Source organism: Ruditapes philippinarum, unplaced genomic scaffold (genome assembly GCF_026571515.1).
Source record: "Ruditapes philippinarum isolate M1 unplaced genomic scaffold, ASM2657151v2 ctg1058_1_1_1_1, whole genome shotgun sequence".
NCBI classification, from domain to species: Eukaryota; Metazoa; Mollusca; class Bivalvia; order Venerida; family Veneridae; genus Ruditapes; species Ruditapes philippinarum.
Window position 1 is genome coordinate 209735 of NW_026861848.1, and position 26953 is coordinate 236687.

General features: G+C 32.7%; 1 protein-coding gene across 1 annotated transcript; it reads left to right on the forward strand.

Annotated features, from left to right (window-relative positions):
- Window positions 1-1133: 1133 nt before the first annotated feature.
- Window positions 1134-25949, forward strand: LOC132717113 (protein MFI-like; the record flags this gene model as incomplete). Its single annotated transcript, XM_060700510.1, is given in 14 exon segments — window positions 1134-1258; window positions 5886-5941; window positions 8154-8242; window positions 14041-14146; window positions 14758-14861; window positions 17357-17555; window positions 18440-18586; window positions 19069-19225; window positions 19738-19871; window positions 23251-23315; window positions 23587-23660; window positions 24769-24865; window positions 25461-25516; window positions 25893-25949. Coding segments are annotated over 14 exon segments (1393 nt in total), but the record flags the coding sequence as incomplete, so codon positions are not given.
- Between the last annotated feature and the right edge of the window lie 1004 nt (window positions 25950-26953).

Here is a 26953-nt window from a genome sequence, read left to right on the forward strand (position 1 = left end):
ATGCAGAATTACAAGAGAGTAAGAACATACACATATATATCAAAACATGTCTCATCGTCAATTTGAAAACATTAAAGTTAAGCACGGAACACCTGCTTATCATCTGGTAAAATAAGTAGATTTACTATATACGTGTATATAGATGAAACTTTAATAAACTAATGTTTTAATTATGGATTTAATCAGAGCATGTGATAGGGCCTATATAAGATCAGAGTTGTTGGTGTTAATATTGAACAATGAATGTAAATGCTAGGCTAAGTAGGATAAAGTTATTTCCTTATAAGTTCAGACATTTCTGGTTTCATTTCAAACATTGTATTTTTGAGCTAGATATGTTATCTGTTGATATTGAGTAAAAAGAAGTCCAGTGACAATCCAATGTATAGTACATGCAGCCCTTTTCATAAAAAAAACACCTAAAGGAATAAAACAAATAATTTAACTGACCAACATAAGAGAAATTACTTCGATAATACCGTCAAGGATAAGGAGGACCAAGTACAGTATTAATTTGGAAAAATATTAAAAACATGTAATAACTAATGATGATACACTGATGATGATACTAACGGGAATATAAGACTACCTACATGTATAATTCCATAACAATCGAAGGTAATGTAATAACTAAGAAAGATAATATTTTTATTGCAATCAAAGATCATTTTATCAATATTTCTGATTTCCTAAACAAATCCAAATTCAAAACAGAAAATTTCAAATCACCTGAAGAATAATTTAAATAGCAAAAATTTCAACGACATACCATTTATTGAAAAAATTCTTCCATTCCAAGTAAAACTACTTATTAGTAAACTTAATGTAAAAAATCATCAGGAAATAATGGAATGGCCTGTAAAAATGAATCTGATGAATGCATGTGTCTGTTGATTTAAATACAGTATTTGTTGTGTATATTTTGTAAATACTTGTGGATTTCTTTACCATGTTTAATTGAATGCCATATTGTAAATAAAACATGATTGTGTTACCTTAATGAAATATTTAGTGTTTATTATGATTATGATTATTATTATTATTATTATTATTATTATTATTATAATTATTATTATTATTATGAGCCAAGGATTATATTTAGTGATTTTCAACCTGCAAAAAAATTTAGTAGTGTCAAACCTACACGGTAACTGTGTCCGCCATGTTTGTTGAAATTGACAACCGATAAATTTAGTTGTCTTCAAAATGCTCAGTGAAACAGAGGCAAAGAATTTAGTTCTAGAATCAGATTTGGATGGTACAAATTCGTTTTAATATTTCACTAACCTGGCTAATTTGTATGCCATAGTTATGGATAGATCTTCTTATTTGCACTTAATGCTATTGACATTGGTTTTCGCGATATGTTTATATTCATAAATTGACATAATTCATATGTCCCCAATATTTGCACTGGTAACAGTTGACTTTATACGAATTTTATACTGGCTACCGGTTAGTTCTGGCTTCCATAACTTTATATGTCGCTTTTATTTTGACGTTGCGACAGTAAAGTTATGGGTCAACCTAGCTAAAGATACTTCAGCGAACAGGTTTTATAGTATTGCTAGACCTGTTCGCTGAAGCCAACCCCGTATCGAAAGTCAACCAGAACCGTGACATTTTTATGTCATGCTGTAATTCAATAAATTTGCGTGATCTGGACAAAAGCTATTTTAATACAGGTAGTTTGATATATTTGGGACCCTCCAGTCTATATTTTTCAGGGTTTTTTTTTACTAACAAATTGACACCGATAGTCGGCGTCTTCCCCTCGGTAAATAGCCAAGTTTTTTCCCCAAAAAAATTCTATTTTCCTTTAAACTGGATCAGATTTAATAATTACATGGTTTAAAATATTATTGTCTTCATTTTATGCAGGATAAACCACCAATTGTTGTCCAAAATAACCAAAAACATTGCAGGAAACTGCAAGTACTGTCTCAACAGGTCTCAACATGGAGGCAGCCATTTTTTTTTCTTGGCTATATCCCGTACTGAACGGTACTATTTCTGGAAATCAGTTGCTATCAAAATATTGTCATTTTCTTGGTTATTTTTAGTAAAGTAATATATTTTGTACTTCTTATTATGAAAATGACTTATATGGAGCCAAAGTGTGTCACAGATACACTATTATACCTATACTGTATTAACTTTCATATAAAAATAGAAGTATAAAAACCATTCACCACCATACATATTAAGAAAATATGTTATACTGCAAAGAATATTTTGCATGATGATAAAGTTTTTAAGGGGAAAAAAGATATAGTTGTAACTCTCTACTATGTAGTTAAGTATATAGTATAAATAACATCATAATAAAGTTTCCCCAAATTGACTTTTTTCGTATATTTTTTCCCCTCCCTACCAGCGTCCAGCGTCTTCCCCTTTTCCTAAAAAAAACCCCTGTTTTTGAACACAGAATGTTAGATTCATGATATATTGCCTCAAAGTTTATCAGCGGCTTCACATTTCATAAAATACGCCGCCATTGCTGCCCTAATTATCACGTGACCAGCGAGAATTTAGGTTCGGATACCTTTGCATGACACGTGACCCAAATGCTATTTTTAATTGAAAACATGGCTTTGCAATTATGAATAACGGTGTATTTATTCAATAACAGACATTGTACCAAAAACATGTTGGATTTATATTGTTTTGAGTGATGATTCATGAATTATTTGTTTGTTTTAATATAAAATCATACACTTACTAAAAATAGTGTACGGTCCGTTACTAAAAATAGATGCTAGAATTTCCAAAACATTAAGTCTCGCGAGATCTCATTTGAAAGCAGACTCCATATTGGTAAACATTCTCTACATATTTCTCTAAAAAATAGTTTGGTACACAATGTCATTGAAGTTTCATTTAAAAACAAAACATGAATTGGTTCAAAATTGATTTGTTTATCAAATGGTATTTTTATTTGACCCAAATTTGATTAACAAGGGTGATTTAAATAGTTTTTATGTACTGCGCACAAACTGTCAAATTCTGGTAGCCTTTGCAAATAGGGTTGACCCATAACTTTACTGTCGCAACGTCAAAATAAAAGCGACATATAAAGTTATGGAAGCCAGAACTTAGGGTCAACCTAGTCCTAATTATAAGACCGGTACTATGCGTAACCTAATTCATAATTATCATTCATTAATCTGATATTTTACATTTTTCATTTTCCATGTTACATTAGGTCTTAACAGATCTTTACAAAATCGTGTAGCAAAAAAAATGACATTAGACATCGATTTAGATCTAATGAATTTAAACAATTGAAACAGCGTGAATTTACATTAATTTTGACTTATTCATGAACAAAACTAAAAAATGAATACCTTTTAACAAAATAATTGAATTTTCATGTCCGAAAAGTCATGATTCAATCCTCTCATTTAATTTAATTCCTTGTACAGCCGATATACAAATGGCCGCCATACAGTGCGCGAAATCTTATTGGCTAATTCAAATGCAAGCGTTTAAATGAGTCAGAACTATCGAATGGAATATATTTTCAACGAAAAAATTGCCCATGCACCGCCAGTGTATTCAAATATATTTTTCCGTTCAAAAAATTGGAATCAATCTGTAAAACGCTTAACAGATACGCCGTGGTACATAAAAACCTATTAAAATCACCCTTATTAATCAAATTTGGCTCAAATAAAAATATCATTTTATCACATAAACCGCGGTGCAGAAGTGTTATAAAGCCATTTAATAAAAACGATATTACAGTTTACACTAGTGTAATAACATTGACGTGACTTCATTTGTGCTATATAGAAACATAGCGTTAAAACGGGCTAATTTTAGCGTTACACTATGGGCGCGTCATTGAAAAATTACTGATTTCAACAGTTTACTGTTCTTATTTTATATATGTGATAAATAGAATATTATATTCGTGTAGATTTAATACTAAATTTATTGAACTCGTTGAATAAAACAATATTATGCTCGCAAGAGGCTCGCATAATATGATTTTATTCAACTCGTTCAATAAATTTAGTATTAAACTACACTCATTCAATATCCTCTATATATAAACAAATCAATTTTGAATCAATTCATGTTTTGTTTTTAAATGAAACTTCAACCCAACTATTTTTTAGGGAAATATGTAGAGAATGTTTACCAATATGGAGTCTGCTTTCAAATGAAATCTCGCGGGACTTCAAGTTTTGGGAATTCTAGCATCTATTTTTAGTAACGGACCATACACTATTTTTAGTAAGTGTATGATTATTTATAAAAACAAACAAATAATTCATGAATCATCACTCAAACAATATAGATCCAACATGTTTTTGGTACAATGTCTGTTATTCGACTTATTGAATAAATACACCATTATCCATAATTGCAAAGCCATGTTTTCAATTTAAAATAGCATTTGGGTCACGGGTCACCAAATGTCATGCAAAGGTATCTGAACCTAAATTCTCGCTAGTCACATGATAATTAGGGCAGCAATGGCGGCGAATTTTATGAAATGTGAACCCGCTGATAAACTTTGAGGCATTATTTCATCAATCTAACGTTCTGTGTTCAAAAATATAGACTGAAGTGTCCCAAATATATCTAACTACCTGTATTAAAATAGCTTTTGTCCAGATCACCCAAATTTATTGAATTACAGCATGACATAAATATGTCACGGTCCTGGTTGACTTTCGATACGGGATTGGCTTCAGCGAACAGGTCTAGCAGTACTATAAAACCTGTTGGCTGAAGTATCTTTAGCTTAAAGCTACTGGTATAATGTTATAAATCGAAGGTACTATCTAACTGTTTATGGCAGTAACGATTAAGGCTCATCATATTTTGTTCTATATGTAAGCTTGAAGATTTCAATATCAGTCTGATAAAAAAATACAATTTTAAAAAGTTAATGATTTAATAAAGAATAGTTAATAGTTTTCCTTCTAGCAGCAATTGCTTCTGTTTTAACCATGCTAACAGTACAGACCAATATCAGCTGGAACATCTGTGCCATCTGATTTACACACATGACATGGTCAACATTGTTTCTTATAATTTCAGTCAGTAGACCTACATGTATTCACAATTTCGAAAACCTAGCTAAACGCCGATTTCCCGTACTTTCTGTACATAGCTCAGGGGAATTCACCAAATGGAGTATAATACAAAGGCTCTTTTTAATTGAAGTGAAATTATTAAACAGTTATTCCTTTGTAAGAAAATAATTGAAAATCATAGAATGAATAATTCCATGCAAAAATTAAAGTAAATACACAAGTTTACGCAGAAAATATCTTTATTTATTTATCATGGAAGATACCACAATGGCTGTTTTAATTTTATTGATTTTCATTATACATTTTTTTTTTATATTTGCAATAGATTCTAAAAGAAAATTGATAATTTTCAAGCACATCAAGTTTTTTCACAGTTAAATAATGATAGAAAAATAGAAATATCATGTAATAGTGTTATGTACTGTATTTGGTGTAATTGAGCTAAATTGGTAACATACTGGAAAACAGTGTTAAGCTAGGTTTTTCGAAAAAGTCAGTAATCATATTTTTTAAACCTTCCCTAAGAATGATGAATGGACAAGTCCAGATTAAAAGACGGACAACGCCATTTAAGATGGTTACCATGATGATAATGGCTAAAATAATCCTTTTTAATTCAATAAACTTTAAAAACAAAGATCAAGTAATGTATGAAACAGCTTTATCAAATTATCTCATTTAGACAGGATATTTGATAGGTTAACCAAACATTTTTCATAGATAAATTATACATCATTAAGTTACCAATCAATGTACATGTATCGTATTTAGACATAAAGTACATTTGTCATCTTTGTAATGAATTTCTTAGATTTATCTTCATTTCAATTTCAGGAAATCAAAACTCCTTAAACAGAAAGCTTGCCAGAGCACCAAAGTCTTTAAGACAGGTATATCTTATGTTGTGCATAATATTTATCATTTGAGCCGCGTCATGACAAAACCAACATAGTGCGTTTGCGACCAGCATGGATCCAGACCAGCCTGCGCAGTCTGATCAGGATCCATGCTGTTCGCTATCAGTTTCTCTACTTGTAATAGAGTTGCTAAGCGAACAGCATGGATCCTGATCAGACTGCGCAGATGCGCAGGCTGTTCTGGATCCATGCTGGTCGCAAACGCACTATGTTGGTTTTGTCGTGACGCGGCTAATTTTATCCTGGTGGATCACACTGTACATATGACAGGGTTTTGAAGTAATAAGCTATTTTTGTAAAGCATTTATTGCTTTGTCATTATTTAACCCTCAGTCTCATTAAAGTAAGATCATCATTTTCACCCTTCAAAGGGAAGAGTAGTGGAGTATCAGGATATGATTTTAGTGATATTGATTGACATTGATTTAACCCTTATCTTATTGGAACTGAAATTGATTTAATTTAGCATATGCCACAATTGTGTCCAGTTCAGCCTGTACATTCTGTATATTAAATATTTAAAATTATCATCTTTGTATCTCCGTGACATTTGATCTCGGGCATTAAATCTAATGGTCATTTTTTCCCTCAGTCTGACACTGCTGTTTTTCAAATATCGTTGAATCAGAAGTTGGTCATTTGCAAAGAAATTGATAATTACTTGTTAGTTATCCAGGAAACTATTTGGATAAACTGCCGTGATATGACAAAAAAATGTGTTAATAATGAATCTGTGTTAAAACCAAAAAAAAAAACCAGGAGTATGACTATAATGTTCAAGGCTATTTGTTTGGTCCATGTCAGGTGCATTATAACTAAATACCATAATGTCTGGTTCATACTAAAATACCAATATTAGATCATTAGAATCTTCCAGTCGTAATGATCAGGTTAAAGGGACTGTTCTAGAATGCTCAGTCTTGTGTCAGTGTCATGAGACTATAGGTTGTATTATTGTCAGCTGGCTTAGCTCAATAAAGACAGTATCAGATAGGTAATTCAGGGGTCGTTGGTTTGATCCTGGGGTGTGGCGAAGTAACTCTGACAGTTGTATTCAGATATTGAGTCTAATGACAATTTGCCTCTTAGTGCCGATCCTAAAATCACGCGAGATTTGTAGACTTGTCGCTTGTGAAGATATTGGTTATTACAGTACTTGTAAGTTGTCAAGGAAAGTGTGTAAGATGGATCGGCCATCAAGGTATGGCAAAAACAAATTAGGATAAAAAAAACTAACAAATTTATTGTATTATCATGTAAATGTAACAAATTTGGAGGTTAATTCAATGAAATAGTTCTATAAAGTTGGCATATTGTACACTGGTACACCACTTCCTAGTGCAAAAAGTTTGTTTATTAAGACAATGAAAACTCTAGGAGTGTCACGTTTATCCGTTTAAACGGCTTCGGTCGGTTTTTAGCCAAAAAAAAACGGTTAGAAAATTAAGTACCGGAAACCAATGTTAGTATAAGATTAACAAATGAAGAAATTTTGGATTAGTTTTTAACATTGCTTTTGTTTATTTATGATAAGAATTATGACATTTTTTTTTGTATTTTAGTTAATTTATTTTCTGATTGCACATGATATCTTATCGTGTATGGTACGATCCTAACGGACAAGGTACTCCATAATCAAATCAATATGCTTTGTAATTCTTGTCAAGTATAACAAAATACAAACAAAATGTGCCTTCTCATCATAAAAACAAAGTTGACGTTTAAAATCTAAAAATTCTTTTAACACATTTTATAATTGGTTATGAAGTCGCTGTTTAATCGATTAGCAATTTTGTTACCGTAACATCCCTCGAGAATAAAAACAAGCCCATTAACTCTCCCTTAATTTTCAAACTAATAAATGTTGTTTAAAAAAAATCCAAATTCTTATATAAACAAAAAATTTCATTCTAAAATCTTACAGATATTTTAATTTATATATAAAATATATTTTAGCTCAACTAAGCACAAAGTGCTCTTAAAGGTAAGTTTTTTGTGATGGCAATGCTTCTGTACACAATTTCTCCAAACACAGTGAGTGTATTAAGTACAATGTATAGTGGATTTGTCACTTAGTTTATTTAGACATGCATTGGAAAACACAATTAAATTTGAAAAGCTTCAATACTATTTTTTGTAGCTTTAGTGCTCGACCATCATTACCCTCTTGTTTTGTATTATACAGGGATTACTAAAGGACAATCCTGGCAGCGATGAAGGTCAGACTTCAGCAGCTATTGAGATACAAAGATCATGGAGAGGGTACCAGGGCAGGTCAGGAATATTCATTCTTACACAATTCTTGCGCATTGAATCATTGATAATGAGAATGTTTAAACCTTTGTTAGCAAGAATCAAATGTCTGTGTTTCATATGATCTTCAGGGAAAAAAAGATCTTTGTAATAACAAAGTCAAACTTTTCAGTGTGTAAGCTGTATATATAGCAGTTCTCTCATAAAGACATGTGCAGTGGCTGTAATGTGCTCTGGTAAATATAATGTGGCTTATACTGCCATGATCCGGAATGATAACTACCAACACCACCACCACCAAAAGACACATGTTTCTTAGCAAAACATGTTAGATGAAAAAAATGTATAAACATGTAGTTTATCAATGACTTGATGATCATCGAGACTGCTTTTTTTTGCACATATTGCTTATCTTATAAATTCTTATTGAAAATTATCAGTGAGATACACGTTGTATTTCACTGTTTGAAACTTAGTAAAATAAAGAATATTTTGTTCCTACTTTTCCTATACAGTGATGCAAAGATATAATAAAAGAAGAACCATAACAACAACAACAACAACAACAACATATTTATTTGATAATAAGGCCACCGGCCCATAATATACAAAGCAACATGGATAAACATTTTACGTCCCTCTAATTAATATCGTCAGCTTTACAAAGAATATGGTGTATATAAATACATATATTCCGTATTGTTGTATCACAACTCGAGTTCATTAATGAGTAGAAATCATTTAAATTTGTTCTTCCATCATACCAATTTAGTAAGTATAGTTGGCGTACTTTATTATATTTATAGCAATGGAAAAAAGCATGAAATTCACAATCTATAATTGAGATATTTCTATTATTTAAACAATATGTACAAAAGCGTTGTTCTCTTGGTATATTTAAATGTCTGCCGATTTTCTATTTTAAGTTTGTGGTTAGAACACCTAAACTTAGAAAAAGATTTTTTATAAATAAATGGTAAGTCCAATATTAAGTATCCTTTCTACATTTAAAAGTGATTTAAATTTCTATGAATGAAAGCATCGACTGGAAGTATTAATATCATTATGCCATTTTGAGTGTAGCAATCAACCAGTCTCTGTTTAAACAAATGGATAAACATGTCAGGATTACCTATTTCTTGCGAAATCCAGGCAAACCCAAAACCATACTCAAATAATAAATTTTTTATCTTAGTAGCCCAATTATATCTCCCACTATCATCATGATTTTTCAACATAAGATAACATTGTCGCGGATATCTCGATTGTTGCATAGTCAATAACTTGCACCAATATTTTATACAGTTAGTCATATAAAATACACATAATGGTAACCTGCCACATTCTCCTAGTGCCATTGCGTTATTTTGTAGTTCTATTAACATTAAGGTACCTTTTACAAAAATCATTATGAACAGTTTCAATAGTATTTACATAACAATAACCCCATACTTGCGAGGCATAACATAATATTGGTTTCACCAAAGCATCAAATAATTTAAAGTATTCTTTGACTGGAAAATATCCAAATGACTTTTGATACTGTTTTGATGGCTAGAATAGATTTCTTGGCTTGAATAGACAATTTATTGTGGGTTGATGACCAAGATATAGTAGGTGAAGATAAACACCCATATATTTATAAATTGATACTACATTAACAGGAGATCCACGATAGAGCCAAGATTCATAATTTCTAAGACACCTCCATTACGGAATACCATAATCTCTGTTTTATTTAAATTCAATTTCCATACCCGTATCTTGACAAAATACGTCTATTATATTAATTGTTGCTGTAATTTGACAGCGTTTTCTGCGCAATTAGGCAATGTCGTCCGCAAACATAAGACAGTTAATGTCATGTATGTCGTTAGTTATAAAAATCCCTGTTCCACACGAGAGACGTAGTAACTCTGCTAATTTCATTAATAAAAAGTATGAATATAGTTGTGCTGCTTACGTCTCCCTGTTTTGTTCCGACATTACAGGGGAAATAATCAGTAGATAAATAACAGCAATTGTTATCATTTAAATTTGGTCTATTTTTAGCATGATTACAGTCGAGTTTTACACACGATAATAGATCGGTATACATAGTCTTGAGCACGCGTAAAAAATTGCCGCGGAGACCTCTACGATGTAATATTTCAAAAAGCTTCGCGTGGTTTAATTTGTCGAATGCTTTCTTAAAATCAACCCGTGTCGGAAGCCGGCTTGTGACTCGTCAATTTTATTATTATTTTCGGCCCAATTATAAAGTCGAGTATTGATAAGTCTAGAAAATACTTTATACAGAGCATTCGTTACAGAAATCCCTCTATAGTTACTAGGGTCATTAATCGATCCTCTTTTATGGATTGCCGTAACCACGCTTTTACCCCAAATTTTAGGAAAGACGCCCGTGTTAAGTATTCTGTTAAACAACGCTTCAATAACGTTAATACTGTCATTTAATGTATATTTATAAAACTCTTGATGGTATGCCATCAGGTCCGGGACTTTTGCCATTAGACAAATTATTATGGCCGATTCGATTTCAGCCCGAGTAAATGGTTGATCTAGCTCAACACACTGTTCATTTATTTATTTCAGTCAAATTATCGTGTTAAGTGATATGGCGGAATCATTGAACAAAAGATCTTTAAAATACGCATACCATTCATTGGCTGAAATATTAACAACACTGTCTTTTTCGGAGACGTGAACGCTTAATAGTGACACATATCCTTCGGATTATTACTAACATTAATGAGTTTTTGTCTTTTGGTCGCGCTGAAAAAGTAGCTGTTTTCTACGACAATACGCCTTAAACTTATAAACGTTTTTTACCTTATATACTCTTAAATCATGTATTAAGTTTGATGTTCTAAACCTTACGTAGCGCGTTATATTTCTCGCGTTTATATAAATCGCAGTTCCCACCCCACCATTCGGGCTGTGACTGTTTGTATCTAAAGGATCTTATTCGCATATTAGATCCTGCCTCTTTGTAAACTGCTGTCAATATAGACAATGCGCTGTCAATATTAGTCATTATCTCGGACAAAATTCTACCTTGTTTCTGACGTAACAGACTACCAAACTGACTTAAAAAATTAGCTCTATGGACTTCATTCCAACGAAATTTTTGCGTGTTCAATTGTACACGTTACATCATTATCATTAGAAACGGCAATTAATTACCAAGTCCTTGTATGGTAACGACAGAGAACAATGATATAGGGGAGATGATCAGATACATTCATTTTCTAAAACTTTTGAAATTTACAATATATTCAAATAAATTTTGAACTTGCTATTATATAGTCGACAACGCTGACACCCTCATTTGCGTAGCATGTATACTCCCCCCTAATGTGTCATTTGGATATCTCCCGTTTAAAATGTGAATATCATACAAACAACATAAATTAAGCAAAGATTTTCCAAAAAATTATTACAAACGCCATCTTTGTTGTTACGAGGTAAACAAAATGTACTACCGTTATAATCAGAGTCACCAAAATATATACGTTAAAGTATCATCATAAATAAAATCAGGTAAATTTTTTGTTCTAGCATTTGTATCTCCAGCAAAAAGAATATATGAATTAGGGAAGTTTAATTTAATCATTTCAATATCACTCTGAATTTGAATAATTCCATCATTTTCTTCTAAATTATCATAAAACCGAAGATCCCTCCGGTGAAACATAGGCAAAATAAAAACAATATCTTCTACTGTAAACAACTGAGAAACTTAAGTAACAGCACTACACAATCTGTCATGTCATAAAAATACGTTTCAATCAAATGTAAACATTTTTAAACTAGAGTTTATAAATACACTAACCCCTCCACTATTTCTAATATGAGCATTATTATATGGTCTTACACAATTCATAATGTATATAACCCTCTAAAAAACTGTCAAACTCTCCTTTAAATTTTGACCATGTCTCATTTAAAGCATAAAATATCAAATGTTTTAAGAAACTCTTTGGTTAAAGTACAATTATCTAAGCGGTTTAAACCACAAATGTTCCATGACAGTATATTAAAGTCAAATAATGGGCTTTGGCCACTTTCCTAGCTAAATTGGTCTACTTCGGATCTTTCCGTATCCATCCGGCTTTGCTGCGATTGGTTATTTATAAAAGTTTCGTTCTGTTCAGCTAACACAGACGGTCGTCTGCTATCTTGCGATTGTCGTCTGCCTATGTACACTATGGATTGTGTATTGTCACTATATTTTTATACACCCCCATCATTTATAATGAGTTTATCATACCGCACACTTGAGTAGTTTCCATGTTGACGCTCTTCGATCATTCTTTCCCCGAGAATTTTTCGGTGTCTGCGTACGCGATCCGTGTAGTCATACTGAATGTAAACATTACTATCACGCTGCAAATTGCTTTTGGCCAATTGCATAAATAGTAGTGCAATCCACAAAATTACAAAAAGTCAGCAATATCGTTGGTGTAGACGAATTTGACGATTTCACTCTCCGTAATCATCAATCTGAACAGTACTGGCATTCTCACATTTAAGGTTATTTTGCAAGAATTCCCTGGCTTTTTGCTCTGTAACAGAACGTGATTCACGCATTTGACCTGAGATACCTTGAATTCTTAAATTTTTTCGTTTCATGTTGCCATCTAGGCGATCAACATTAAGTTTGAAGGTCTGATATTTGCATTTTTAATTGTGAGTTTTCTCTTCTAAGGGATTCATTATCAGCCCTCAATTCACGCACTGTGTCTGAGATGGTGTCAATTTTCGAATGTACCTGTTTCAAATCTGTATAATTCTGTCATTGTTTTTATTCATATCTGATTTCATAGTCATTAAAAACATCATAAATATATCATCATTTACTGACCTGTAGCCGCTTTCGTTATTGCTTGATAATGGGCTACTAACAACGTTAGCATATGAGGAGATTGTCCGCTGTCGTGTTGTAACACCTTCCGTGTTCTTACCGGTTGGCGGTCCGCGTGTCTGGTCACTGCTGATGCCGACGACGACCCTAGTGGGGCCGACTGTGATAGATTTAGCGCTGATTGCATATGAGACTGTCGCCGACTCTCATTTCGCTGGGTTTTTGGAGGGCCGGGATTCTCCTCTACGTCACCACAAACGACCAAAAGTACGAGCAAACACGTGCACAAACGAAATGTTAATCTAAAACCGTCCAATAGAGGTTTTAAATCCTTGAAATTTACATCCAACCTTGAACTTTTGTGAAAAACACACCTATACGTAACCTCCAAGTGCTGATATCTATCCCCATTTTACTAATAACTAAGAAATTAATCACTACCAAAAATGTACACCATGTTATACCAAGGGACGTAACTCTCACATAAAAAGATTTACTTTATTTATTAACATCACTAATATAAAATTCCTTTGAAGTTGCCCAATAATGGAGAAAAAAAACTACAGAATGCTGCAAATATTGTTTGTTTTTCAGTAAATATTAAGCATATATCCTTAAGAAATGATTACTTTTTATAGGCTTGTTTGAAAAACAGATAGTATTATAGTTTCCCTGACCTGGTGGGCCGGCGGCATCTAATTTTTTGTCCAGAGCAAATCTCCTACAGGCACAGAGGATTTTAATAAAACTTCATAGAAATGTCCACCACTTTTAGAAGCTGGGTTGGGTACATGAACCAGGTCTCTAGGTCAAAGGTCAAGGTCACTCATGTCTGCTTGTTTGCTGTGCAGATATATATATATTCCATATGCACTAAAGCCAAATAAAAATATCAAAATCAAACTATAGCAGCATTGATATAGATCTTAGAATAATGTTTTTTATATTTTAGATCAAACTTATTCAGCTTAGTTCAAGCTGACGTCAGTAAGACAGCTGTTTACAGTGGTAGTAAACATGCAGTAATGAGACAAGATGATTTCAAAGGTTATACAGGGGTAAGTACAAACTTGTCAAACTCTCTGAACTCAAGAAGCATTTACCCTTACTCACTTACCTATCTTAAATGAGCTTGTCTACCTTTCAATCTGGACAAAACTATATATATATATATATATCAGTTTTAGGAAAAATTATTTCATTGAGCTTCTGTTAAGATTAAGTCATTCATTCATTTTCTCATTCATAAATTTTATTCATGTACATGTATTATTCATTTACGAATCAAAGCTCATTCATTTGTTCATTCATTTGTTTACTCATAAATGCTTATTCATTTACTCCTTCATTAATACAAGCTCATACATTCATTCATTCATGTATCAGAGATCTTACAGTGGTCAGATATGACATTATAAAACTTTCTTTCATCAGCTGCTGGTACAAACCAGAATATCTGGCTAGGGAAAAGAAAGGCTATGTCTTTGGTCTGTGAAGGTGAAGGCCCTCAGTGCTGTGTACTAATTGTCTTAAATGGCTCATAAAACATATTACATAAAACTTAATTTTTCATGTAACACTTATAACTTTTTTTTGAGCATTCTCATGCTTAGCAGTACAATATATGATATACATCGGTATGCTAATACATGTACATGTATATTTATAGAGTGGCAAGGAGAAAAGACCAGCTCGCCAGAGACTTGAGGAATACTATAAAGACTACATACAGGGATTGATGTTAACTGACAGCAGACCAAGTATGCTACCTAGGTATGAGATTCTTTTCCTATCTGTGGTTTAACAGTAGAGGTTTTATGCTGTATTTTTTCTCATTTGGGTTATAAAGTACTTGTAAAGAGAGTGTTTGTAAAAAAATAATCTAGTGTCTGTTATTTGCAATAGTTTTTTTCAATTATGTTTTATGAATTTTAGATCATTCAAATCCTACATGCTTTTAATTTAGGTTTTTACAACATTATTAGTTTCTTTTTAAGTAGCAAGTTTTAAAGAGCAGAACAGATATGTTTGTTTCTAATTTCTGATGGATCTAAACTCTGTCTCTAGTTGCAGTACTTGTTACATGTTAAGACGGGAAAAAAATGTTTTTAGCTCGACTATTCCACAAATAAGGAGAGCTATTGTACTCACCCTTGCATTGGCATCCTACTTAGGTTAAGTTTTTGCGTGCAAGTTTGTATCTCCAAAACTACTGAAAGGAATTGGTTGAACACTTCATTGGGAGTACAATAGTTGGTCACTATCTAAGTTCTTTAACTCCAACACGGATTTTGACAAAATTATCACCCTTTTGGAACTTAGAAAATAATCCAGGCTCTTGTTTAACTATCAGTCACTGACAATAGTATGCTGTCCTACCTATATCTAGTGTTGAAAGAAAGTATTGGATGGTTTCTTTTCATGAAGAGAAAAAAAGGAAATCTTACCAACCAATTTACTTCAATTTCATTCTGTTGTTATATCTTTGAAACAAGTTCTGTTTGTTGCATTTTATGCCTGTGAAGGGGTAGAGTTGGTTTTAAGTCACATTTCTATTGTTTACCATGCAAGGTTTTAACTTTTTCTTTTTGAGATAGACCCAGGGTCCCATTTTCAACATTTCATGCATTGGTGCAGTCAATTGTGCAACACTGGACAACTATAAGAATAGATAATATTTATATTCCATTTATAATTTAAATGATTTTAATGCAACATGTACATGTATATTTTTAGCTCACCTGTCACAAAGTGACAGGGTGAGCTTTTGTGATCGCTTTTCGTCCAGCGTCCGTCCGTAAATTTTTACTTTAAATGACATCTCCTCATAAACCACTAAGCCAATTTCATCCAAACTTCACAGGAATGTTCCTTTGGTGGTCACCTTTAAAAATTGTTCAAAGAATTTAATTCCATGCAGAACTCTGGTTGCCATGGCAACCAAAAGAAAAAACTTTAAATATCTTCTTTTAAAAAACCCAATGAGCTAGAGCTTAGATATTTGGCATGAAACATCTTCTAGTGAGTGTCTACTAAGTTTGTTCAAAAAAAAGCCCTGGGGTCAAAATTGGCCCCGCCCCAGAGGGTCATTGATTTTCCCTATATGCATATAGTAAAAACTTAAAAAATCTTCTTTTAAAGAACCCATAGAGCTAGAGCTAAGATATTTAGCATGAAACATCTTCTAATGGGTGTCTACCAAGTTTGTTCAAATAAAAGCCCTGAAGTCAAAATTGGCCCCGCCCCAGGGGGTCATTGATTTTCCCAATATGCATATAGTAAAAACTTAAAAAATCTTCTTTTAAAGAACCCAAAGAGCTAGAGCTAAGATATTTAGCATGAAACATGTTCTAATGTGTGTCTACAAAGTTTGTTCAAATAAAAGCTCTGGGGTCAAAATTGGCCCCGCCCCGGGGGTCATTGATTTTCCTTATATGTGTATAGCAAAAACTTAAAAAATCTTCTTTGAAAAAACCCAAATAGCTAGAGTTTAGATATTAAGCATGAAACATCTTCTAGTGAGTGTCTACCAAGTTTGAACAAATAAAAGCCCTGGGGTTAAAATTGGCCCCGCCCCAGGGGGTCATTGATTTTCCCTATATGCATATAGTAAAAACTTAAAAAATCTTCTTTTAAAGAACCCAAAGAGCTAGAGCTAAGAAATTTAGCATGAAACATGTTCTAATGGGTGTCTACAAAGTTTGTTCAAATAAAAGCCCTGGGGTCAAAATTGGCCCCGCCCCTGGGGTCATTGATTTTCCTTATATGTGTATGGCAAAAACTTAAAAATCTTCTTTGACAAAACCCGAATAGCTAGAGTTTAGATATTAAGAATGAAACATCTTCTAGTAAGTGTCTACAAAGTTTGTTCAAATAAAAGCCCTGAGGTTAAAACTGGCCCCGCCCCAGAGGTGTCATTGTTTTTAACTATATGTGTATAGTAAAAACTTAAAAAATCTTCTTTTAAAAAACCCAATGAGCTAGAGGTTAGATTTTAAGCAGGAAACATCTTTTTGTTGGTGTCTACCAAGTTTGTCCAAATAAAAGCCCTTGGGTTTAAATTGGCCCTGCCAAAGGGGGGGGGGGCGGAGGTCATTGTTTTTCATTATGTGTGTGTAGTAAAAACTTAACATCATGAAACATCTTCTAATGGGTGTCTTCAAAGTTTGCTCAAATAAAAGCCCTGGGGTTTAAACTGGCCCGGCTCCAGGGGTCTATATACAGGTGAGCGACCTCAGGGCCATCATGGCCCTCTTGTTTAATTTTAGCTTTGATGATTTTTGTGCAACATATATACAAGATTGGTGGCGGGAACATTTATCACGTCATCCCCCAAGTCATCCCGCACGACGGCCAATAGTTTTAAAGCAGACCCCTGTACAGCCAGTAATTCCCAAGAGACCTATGAGAATACTAAATGTACAGGAAGCTGCAGCCATGATACAGAAAGCCTGGAGGAGACATATTGTAAGTAAAGTATCAGATATTGAAAATTCCACTTTTCCGCTCATAATTATGAGTAGAATTTAAAAGTATTCCATGAAGGCCAAGTAAAAAAGTGTTGCCTGCACATTGGTTATAGAAGCTATTTGTCCTACTGAACATGTGACTTTGAAAATATTTTTTGATGCCTGTGTACTGTGTTCTGTGATGATATCAAGGTTTTGTTTGTAAACAAACAATAGTTAAAGAGAATTGGTCTATAATGGTGAAGGTCTATAGAATACAATAAATAATTATGTAAATAGTATTTTTTATCAGACATAACAAACCATGGAGGAGTATATAATGTATTTATGTTGTTGACGTGTGAGATATACATGATTTGATGATTACATGATTACATATATTTATATACATTGTAGCAGGTAATAAAATGTTCTAGAACATTTAATTATTATATATCATAATTATAAATGTTCACCCTTAATAACTTTATCATTTTAGACCAATCCACTTTAAACTGTAAAACATATTTATGACAAATAAACATAATAAGTACCTTAATTCAGTTAACATTTTGGTTTAAAAACTTAATTAACTGTTTAATGTTTATAATGATTTTATGGTTCCTTTGTGAAGACATAACTTGTTAGTTATAATAAATCATTCATTAAGTGATGATTTTAAATGTTCAGAATAATTATCTTTGGTATGTATTATTGTTTTTGTCTATTAAATAAACTAAAGGTTTTGAGCATAAAAACTGCCCTAGTATAATTTTCACTTGATAAAAACCCTCCTTTGAGCATGAAAAACATCCTTTGAGATGGTGAGGGGGGGAGGGGCGGTAAATTCCCCCATAGAATTGGGATTCTAGAATACTCACTAAGATAATTTACATATTTCAGGATATACAAGTGTATAGGTATTACAGAGATCTAATCAACTTTAAGACAAGAGGTAATCCATCACTTATGTTAAGATGTATAAATCCACAGGAAGCTAAAATGTTAGACCCTGCTGCTGGAATACACATCAAGTTCAGACTTGCTGGGGTATGTACTAATATATTATTGTATCAGTTGGTTTTGTTTCATATTATATTGTCAAAATTCATTCAGCACTTTGTCAGAAGAATTATTTTCATTACCCGCCTCTTATTATGCGGGACTATGTATCGGTGGCACATTCCAGTCCCAGATGTAGCTGGATCAATAACTAACAAATGCTGTCTGTAAGGTTTAATGGGGATGTTAGCCGTGACTGGGTGATGATCCCTAGGGATTTTGAACTTGGGTAAAGATCAAAGTCATTGTGATTTTCACAACAACAAATGGCCAACAAACCTGATTTGATTTGGTTATTGGACTAATTGGTTCACCGTTGCCATGAGGAAAAAAATATTATTTGCAAAAATCTCTTCTTACATTACTCTTCTTTGATAAATGTATATGACTTTCAAAATGAATGAACTATTAGGACAAGTTTATTTGAATATGTGCAAGAAATATCAATATACTTATTTTTACTTACACAGGATAGGTTCCCACCAAATATCTATTATAAAATATACACACACAGACCTATACAGGACATGTGTGCTAATAGTCCAAAAGATTACACACAACCATATGTGAAGTTAAAAATGGCAAAAGATCAGAATAATAGGGGGCGCTTTGAAGTCAATAAACAAGGTAAGATTATTGTATTTTTGGCCTTGTTTAGTTTGAGACCACACTAGCCAGATTTAAACATTTGATCCTTGATATTTTAATTTGATTTTTATTGCAAATTCAAGGGCAATAACTCTGAGAGGATATATTTCTCTTGAAATATTTTTTTTAAGAACGTGTTTAAAAAGTAAAAATTTAGATTAATTCTATAGAATATTTTAATTCTTTGTGAAAGCTGTAGCAAATGCCCTAAACTAAAGCTTGCAATGAGCAAGTATGAAGTCATTATTAGGTATTAAGAGATTCTGACGCCCACATTTCAGTGGCTCAACAAATTGTTTCTATTTTCTTGTTCTTTCCATATTTTATGTGTTTTCTTATGAAATAATCATTAAACATTTCATTGGTACTCATATCTGATACAAGAATCATTTCCTCATCCTGCACGCATGCGATTTAACATTTGTTTTTCGTACTCATAATTTTATGTACAGATTTTAGACAATTACTCATAATTTATGTACGGATTTTAGACAAGGCTGGTTGGTATCAGCGGATGGACAACAATGGTTGGAGATTGGTGTCTGATAGACTTATACATCATATAATGTCAGATCCTGTTACCTGGGAAACGTCCAGGAAGAAATATGAGTATCACCATGACAAGGTGAGATTGATATAACACATTGACATTTAAAATAAAAATTGATATTGAATTATTCAAAATAAGAAAAATAAGGATATAGATGCATGTAGCTGTGCCAGAAATAGGTATTGTTTTAGAAATTTGGTACAGTAAAATTAATGGATAGATCATTACTCTGACCTTATACTTGAATAACAAAAGATTTAACCACAGACATTGGCATGTGTTCTTTTGTTAACAAGTATGTTGTGGTGAAAATTCTATTTTAACCCACTAATCTGATAATTTGAATAAGAAAGAAAGATATGTAGGGATCTATGTATGTCTCAGAATATGTCAACTTTTGATATCTCAGAGAAAAAAAGAGCAAAAAGTAATGAAAAAAGGAGTGTGTCTATTTACTTCAAAAGGATAAAAAGGATGTCCTAAATTTTTGTTTTAAAGAAAAAGAATTGGGGAAGGTCTTATTTAAGAATTTTCTTGGTTCAAACTCAAAACTGTAGAACTTGCAGCATAAGACCTCCTGAAAAAAAAATCAGGAAAAGCTAGAGTAAATTTTATTTAAAAGATTCTTGAAAATTTATCTTGTTATCATTTGATACTATATTTTTATAAGTTTTTGATACTATTTTTAGCTCGACTTTTCTATGAAAAGGGGAGCTATCCTACTCGCCCCGGCGTCGGCGTCGGCGTCACACCTTGGTTAAGTTTTTCGTACCACCCCACTTTATTTCAGAAGTATTACAAGTATGGCTTTGAAACTTACCATACTTGTTCACCATCATAACCTCCATCTACAGACAAGAGTACATAACTCTGTCAAGGTTTTTGACAGAATTATGGCCCTTTTTTGACTTAGAAAGTGTATTGAGCTTGGTTAAGTTTTTTGTACCACCTCACTTTATTTCAAAACCATTGGAGGTATTGCTTTGAAACTGACCATACTTGTTTACCATCACGACCTTTCATCAACAGACAAGAGGACATAACTTCTGTCAAGGTTTTTGACAGAATTATGCCCCTTTTTGACTTAGAAAATACATTGAATATGGGTAAAATCCACTTATTGCCTTAACCCTTTGAGATATTTGCTTTGAAACTTTTAATGCTATTTCACATCATTACCCCCATCTGTACGCAAGAGAAGGTAACTCTGTCAGGGATTTGTTTAAAAATTAAGGCCTTTTATCGACTTAGAATCTTGGTTAAGTTTTTTGTACCAGTCAACTTTTTGACTGAACTGGTTGAGATATTAAATTGAAAGTTGGAATACTTGTTTTTACCATCATGGTCCCAAACATGGGCAGGAGAAGGTAATTCTGTTAAGGATTTTATTTGAATTATGGCCCTTTTTGACTTAGAAACTCAGTTAAAATTTTCATTCTTGTCCACTTGTTGACCTAACCATTTGAGATATTACTTTGGAAGTTGGAGTTCTTATGTGCCATCATGAGACCTATCTGTAAGCAAGAGAAGATAACTCTGTGAAAATGTTTCTTGATTTGTACTTAGAAATTCCTAGTTAAAGTCTTGTGTGCCCTTAACTGTCAAAGTTTTGTTTTATAGGCAAGCACTAAAAAAGTCGAGCGCGCTGTCCTTCTGACAGCTCTTGTTTATTAGTTTTGTGTCAATTGAGTTAGTACTTTTTCAGGATATAAGATTTGAGTATGTGTAAAGTAAGTTACTGTTAATGTAAATGTTTGTAAAGAATGTTGTAGTCTAGAAAAGCATGATATTCATATAAGTACATTGTATATATTATGTACTGTTAATGAAGAATGGGGGCAAAGGATGCATGAAGAGTGAGCTTTTATATAAACATATACATACAATAATAATTGAATGCTTGGCTGAATGTCAAAGATTTGAACACACAGAGAGAAAGTTTAATTGATTTTTATTCTTTAAAAAAATGCAAAATCCATTTAAGCATTTATTTGTTTTTAATATTTTATTAATCTTGATCAAAAATTTGTATATTTTATATTTATACATATATTTTGTGTTATCCTTGAGAAGAGTGGAACAAATCCAGTTAAGAATGTTAACATAAATGTGGATTTGCCAATCTTGATTTATAAATGTGGTAAATCAAGGGAGGCAATCCACAATCAGCCAGATTATAATGAAATGAAGAAGGGGAGGCAGTCCTGCCAGATTGCTGGTTTTTTAATGTGTAAACTGTAAAGGGAGGCAATCCAGCAAGATTTATGAAATGTATAAAGGGAGGCAATCCAATAGGATAATTGAGATTTATTGGATCTACAGAGGCTAAACATCACTATAAAAATTCTCTTTTATTTTTTTAGGCTGAAATGTTACAGCACACACATTAACTCTCTCTGCATGATCTGAAACTATTTGAATATAGTATATAAACTAACAAGTATTATAAAACAGTCATGCTTTATATATTGTTAACAGCTGATTCACTGTAAATATGTAAAACTATGAGCACTGGATGTTTAATTTTAAGGTGAATTTATTTTGGAATGTTATGTTAACCAAGTATCTCCCAGCACCTCAATCATGGCAGTGACTTTCATTTCAAAGGTTTGAAAGATGGCCTCAGCCTACTGATTGTGCATTTAGGTTACTTCAGACAACTTCTTAGAAACCATTGTTGTTTTTTTTGTTTCTTTATTAAGTTATATTGTTTGCGAGAATTTTGACAATTAAAATTGTTTATAGCCATGTTTTTGAAACCTGTTCTTTTGGCAGTAAATTTGACAAAAGTTATAACTTTTGGTCCTGCAGAAAGAGAAAACAGGAATAAACAATAGCCTTCAATTATGATGTATTGTCAATATTTTAGAATTACTAGTGGTGATTATAACAAACCCTGTAGCCACCAGTATAGATCCAGGGCAGTCTGAACCTTAAATGCTCACAAAATGTGACATGATAGTTGTTAACTGGTTTATACAGAATTTAATGATTAGTTTGATTATTTGGGGAGCTATAAGTTTATTATTATTTATATACACTTCTGGATCCATTCCTGGATCCAACCAGTACGGAGCAATAAGGGTAAAGTTTCTTGCTCAAGGAAACAACAACTTGCCTCTGATGGGGTTTGAACCCATGCAGATAACACTCATTAGATTTACTAGTCTGACGACTGTTTACCCCTGGGCAATGCTGCCACTTAAATAGTAGATAGTTGTTTATTGATTAATCTTATGGTTATTAATACATAGATGTCATTTAAATGAAAAGAAAATGACATTTTTTTCAGTTGTTTATAACTACAGGGAGAGAGCGGCAGCTATTTGAATTTAAAATTGAGTATATTATGACTTTACCTGAGGTCCTGCATATTTTATTCTAGTTGGCAGTTACATTCTCTTGTTTAAAGCTTATTGTTCAGATACCTAAACAATGACAATTTTTTATTTAGCTACAAAGAAAACAAGATGTGGAAAAGAGAAAAAAGAAGAAGAAAATAGACTGGATGAAGAAAATGTAAGTTTTACTTGAATTGCTTTGAACATGTCTTTGAACATGAATAACAGGGGTGTACTATTTAAGATGGGTGATTATTTTTCACTTTATGTGTATGAAATATATAAAACCTATATACTATAGAAAAAAATAAACAAAGTTAGGGATGAAAAGTCAGTAAATGTTTAGAATTTACCTAAATATGAGGAATTTATCTGTCCGAAATGAAAGATGATTTCATTTAATTTATTTAGCCAGGTACAGGTACTTATTTTTCTGGAACATATTTCAGGTACAAGGAAGGTATGTTAAAGGCCAAATCAGATGATCAGGAAACTATACAGCTTATAGAAGGTGCAGCAGCAGGTAAGTTACAGTAACCCTTTAACTCCTGTGTATGAACAATGGACTGGCCCCAGTGCTTTGAATTAGGAACTTACCATTAAGTAGATGAATGGATTTCATTGTCAAAAAAGTTATTTTTTGATTAACCTTTAAAAGGGAGTGGTGGTCTAGTGATTAAGGTGTCTGCCTCTCAACCCTGAGATCATGGGTTTGAGCCCTATTTGGGACACAACCTTGTTTCTTCATATGACACCAGTACTGGTTGGTTCCAGGAAGCGGACTTGAAAGTGATTGATATAAGTTGCAGAACTTGTTTCACAATCAAGCTTAAATAAATATAGTTAAACCAACCTATAGCATGCTGAAGGCTTACTTAATCTTTGCATGTCTATTTAGCTTATGGAATGTTGGTGGCTCTTACACAGGTGCCCGTTTGACCTGAAATAATGCACTGAAGGATACCTGAGGTCTTCCTCCACCAGTAGAGCTTGAAAGTCACCATATGACCTTTACTGTGTTGGTGCAACATAAAATCCAACCAAAAAAGAAAATCTGCCCATGTAACCAGTGCAGAGTAAGATCAGCTGGCATATTTGTGCCATCTAATTAAGGTCATGTGTGCTGTTGGCTGGTCATTTACTGGTAGTATATATTTATGAAAAAGATTTATATACTAAAACTGGCTAGCCAGCAGTAAAGAGTCTGGTCAAACTGTACAGATGCACAGGCTGATCTGGTTTGAATCTTATGCAAGAATACAGTGTCAGAATGCCCTTGTGCTGAGAGGTTGCCTTAAGAATTGAGGCATCAGAATTGCAGCCAGTGTTTATCCCTGTGTGATAGTTAGAGGAAACTAAATGCATTTGAATATATGTAGTCTATGCATCTCTTAGCACCAGCAAGTGATGTGGTTTTGACCCCTGGTGTTGTCAACCTATTATGGAAGGTCAGTGGTTCCACTTAAATGCCTGCTTGTGCATGAAATTATGCATGAAGGGCACCTTAGGTCCTCTTCCAACAGGAAAGCTGAAATGTCACCATTACTTCAGGAATGTTTCAATTTTGCTTTTAGTTAAACCTAAAACAAAAAAAGATATTTGAGATATTTTAATGTTATACTATATAACAGGTATGGTAGCTACAGTAGAGAATTATGGAACAGATGCCCTTGAGGATTGGGAAGTAGATGAACTCCTTGACTGGACCACAAGTCTTAACTTTGAAGAGTAAGCTTCCTTAAGTTTTTGATAAATTCTGCCTTGAATTCTCATATCACATTACATATCTTGATTGCGATGTTATAGAATCATTATGTATTTCATTATATTTTATATGAAAGAACCTTTCTGATTGGCTGATTTGTGTAAATGCCACAAGACCCCTAAATGACATGTAGACCTGCTGATTTTATCATAGCATCATATTTTTTCAAACATTTACTCATAGTATTGACAGTGGTATACAATATAGCCATTATAGACTTATGTTTTGATCAATTTATAGTTTTTTTGACCTAATAAAAGTTAAATATTATTTTTCTCCGGTCTGAAAAAACAATATCAAGACCTCAGCATAGACTATAATTGTATATTATTGCAATATGTTAAGCTAAGCCACTGAGTTCTCAACAGTTTACTGTATAATCAGATATTTTTGTAAAGCCAAATTTTTGCAGAATCTATATTTCCGTCAAAATTTGTCAGATCAAGTAATACAGATTATCTACTTTCAATTCTGTCAAATTTATATGAAACTTAGTGAACATTTACTTTGTCTCATTTAGAATAGATTGATATACTTATGTACATGGATTTTTTTCAGTTACCAGAGTGGATGGAAAGAACTCGCTACCAGTGCAAACTCTGAAAAACAAATAGGTTTGTATAAAGATTTTTTCTATAATTTTTATATATTAGTATCATTTAATATTACCTGCTTTGTATTAATTTAGATTCATATTGATGTAAATATTCAAATTTTCTTACTGATTTTTTCAGGTACAAGTACATGTAGTAATATTTTTTTCTTTATCTAATATATTTTACCATATATTTAATCAATTTAAGATCAAAACTTTTTTTTTCAATTATATGTTGACAGTTTTTGTTTTGTTTTTGGTTTCAATAAAACGGATGAGTACTGTAAAAAAATAGAAAATAGGATTTTTTTGCAAGGGTTTTGGTTAAGATTATTAAAAATACATTAAAATTAAGATTATTTTTTATGTTAAAATACTGATTGGCCACATTGTAGCAAAAGTTCCTAGTACAGTCTGGGATAGAATTCACACAGCCTCTGAATCCACAGCAGGTTGGTGTAAAAGATTTGAAGTGAACCGCAGCTATTTTATATTCGGCTGTTTTATATATCTTTGTATCAGTCATGTACATGTATTCTGCTTTGCCTGTCATTTATTACTGCCTTTGTATATTGAGCCGCATCACGACAAAAACAACATAGTATGTTTGCGACCAGCATGGATCCTGATCAGACTGCACTGATCCGTGCAGTCTGATCAGGATCCATGCTGTTCGCTATCAGTTTCTCTACTTGTAATAGGGTTGGTAAGCGAACAGCATGGATCCTGATCAGACTGTGTGGATGCGCAGGCTGGTCTGGATCCATGCTGGTGGCAAACGCATTATGTTGGTTTTGAAATGATGCGGCTCAATTATGTCTGTATTGTTTATGTTAATGTTCATTATGGCCTGTTTTTAGAATTGTATTGACGACATCCTTGTATAAAAAAAAACGTGTATGTATCGTTTTTTTCTTACATCCCAAATACTCCTTTATCCTCAAACTTGCATTTTAATCTGAAACTGCTTTTAGGCCAAACAAAAAATCATAGGACAATTGGATCCATCTATAAGTTGTAATTATTAGGCATATTTTATTGTTTTCTGTGTTTAAAAAAGATTAAACAAGCTTAAAATAAACAAAGAGCAACACAATTCATATCAATTTTGTAAGTAATCAATTTTTAGCTCACCTGTCACAAAGTGACAGGCTGAGCTTTTGTGATCGTTTTTCGTCAGCGTCCGTCCGTCCGTAAACTTTTACTTTAAATGACATCTCCTCATAAACCACTAAGCCAATTTCATCCAAACTTTACAGGAATGATTCTTGGGTGGTCACCTTTAAAAATTGTTCAAAGAATTTAATTCCATGCAGAACTCTGGTTGCCATGGCAACCAAAAGAAAAAACTTTAAATATCTTCTTTTAAAAAACCCAAATAGCTAGAGCTTAGATATTTGTCATGAATCATCTTCTAGTGAGTGTCTACCAAGTTTGTTCAAATAAAAGCCCTTGG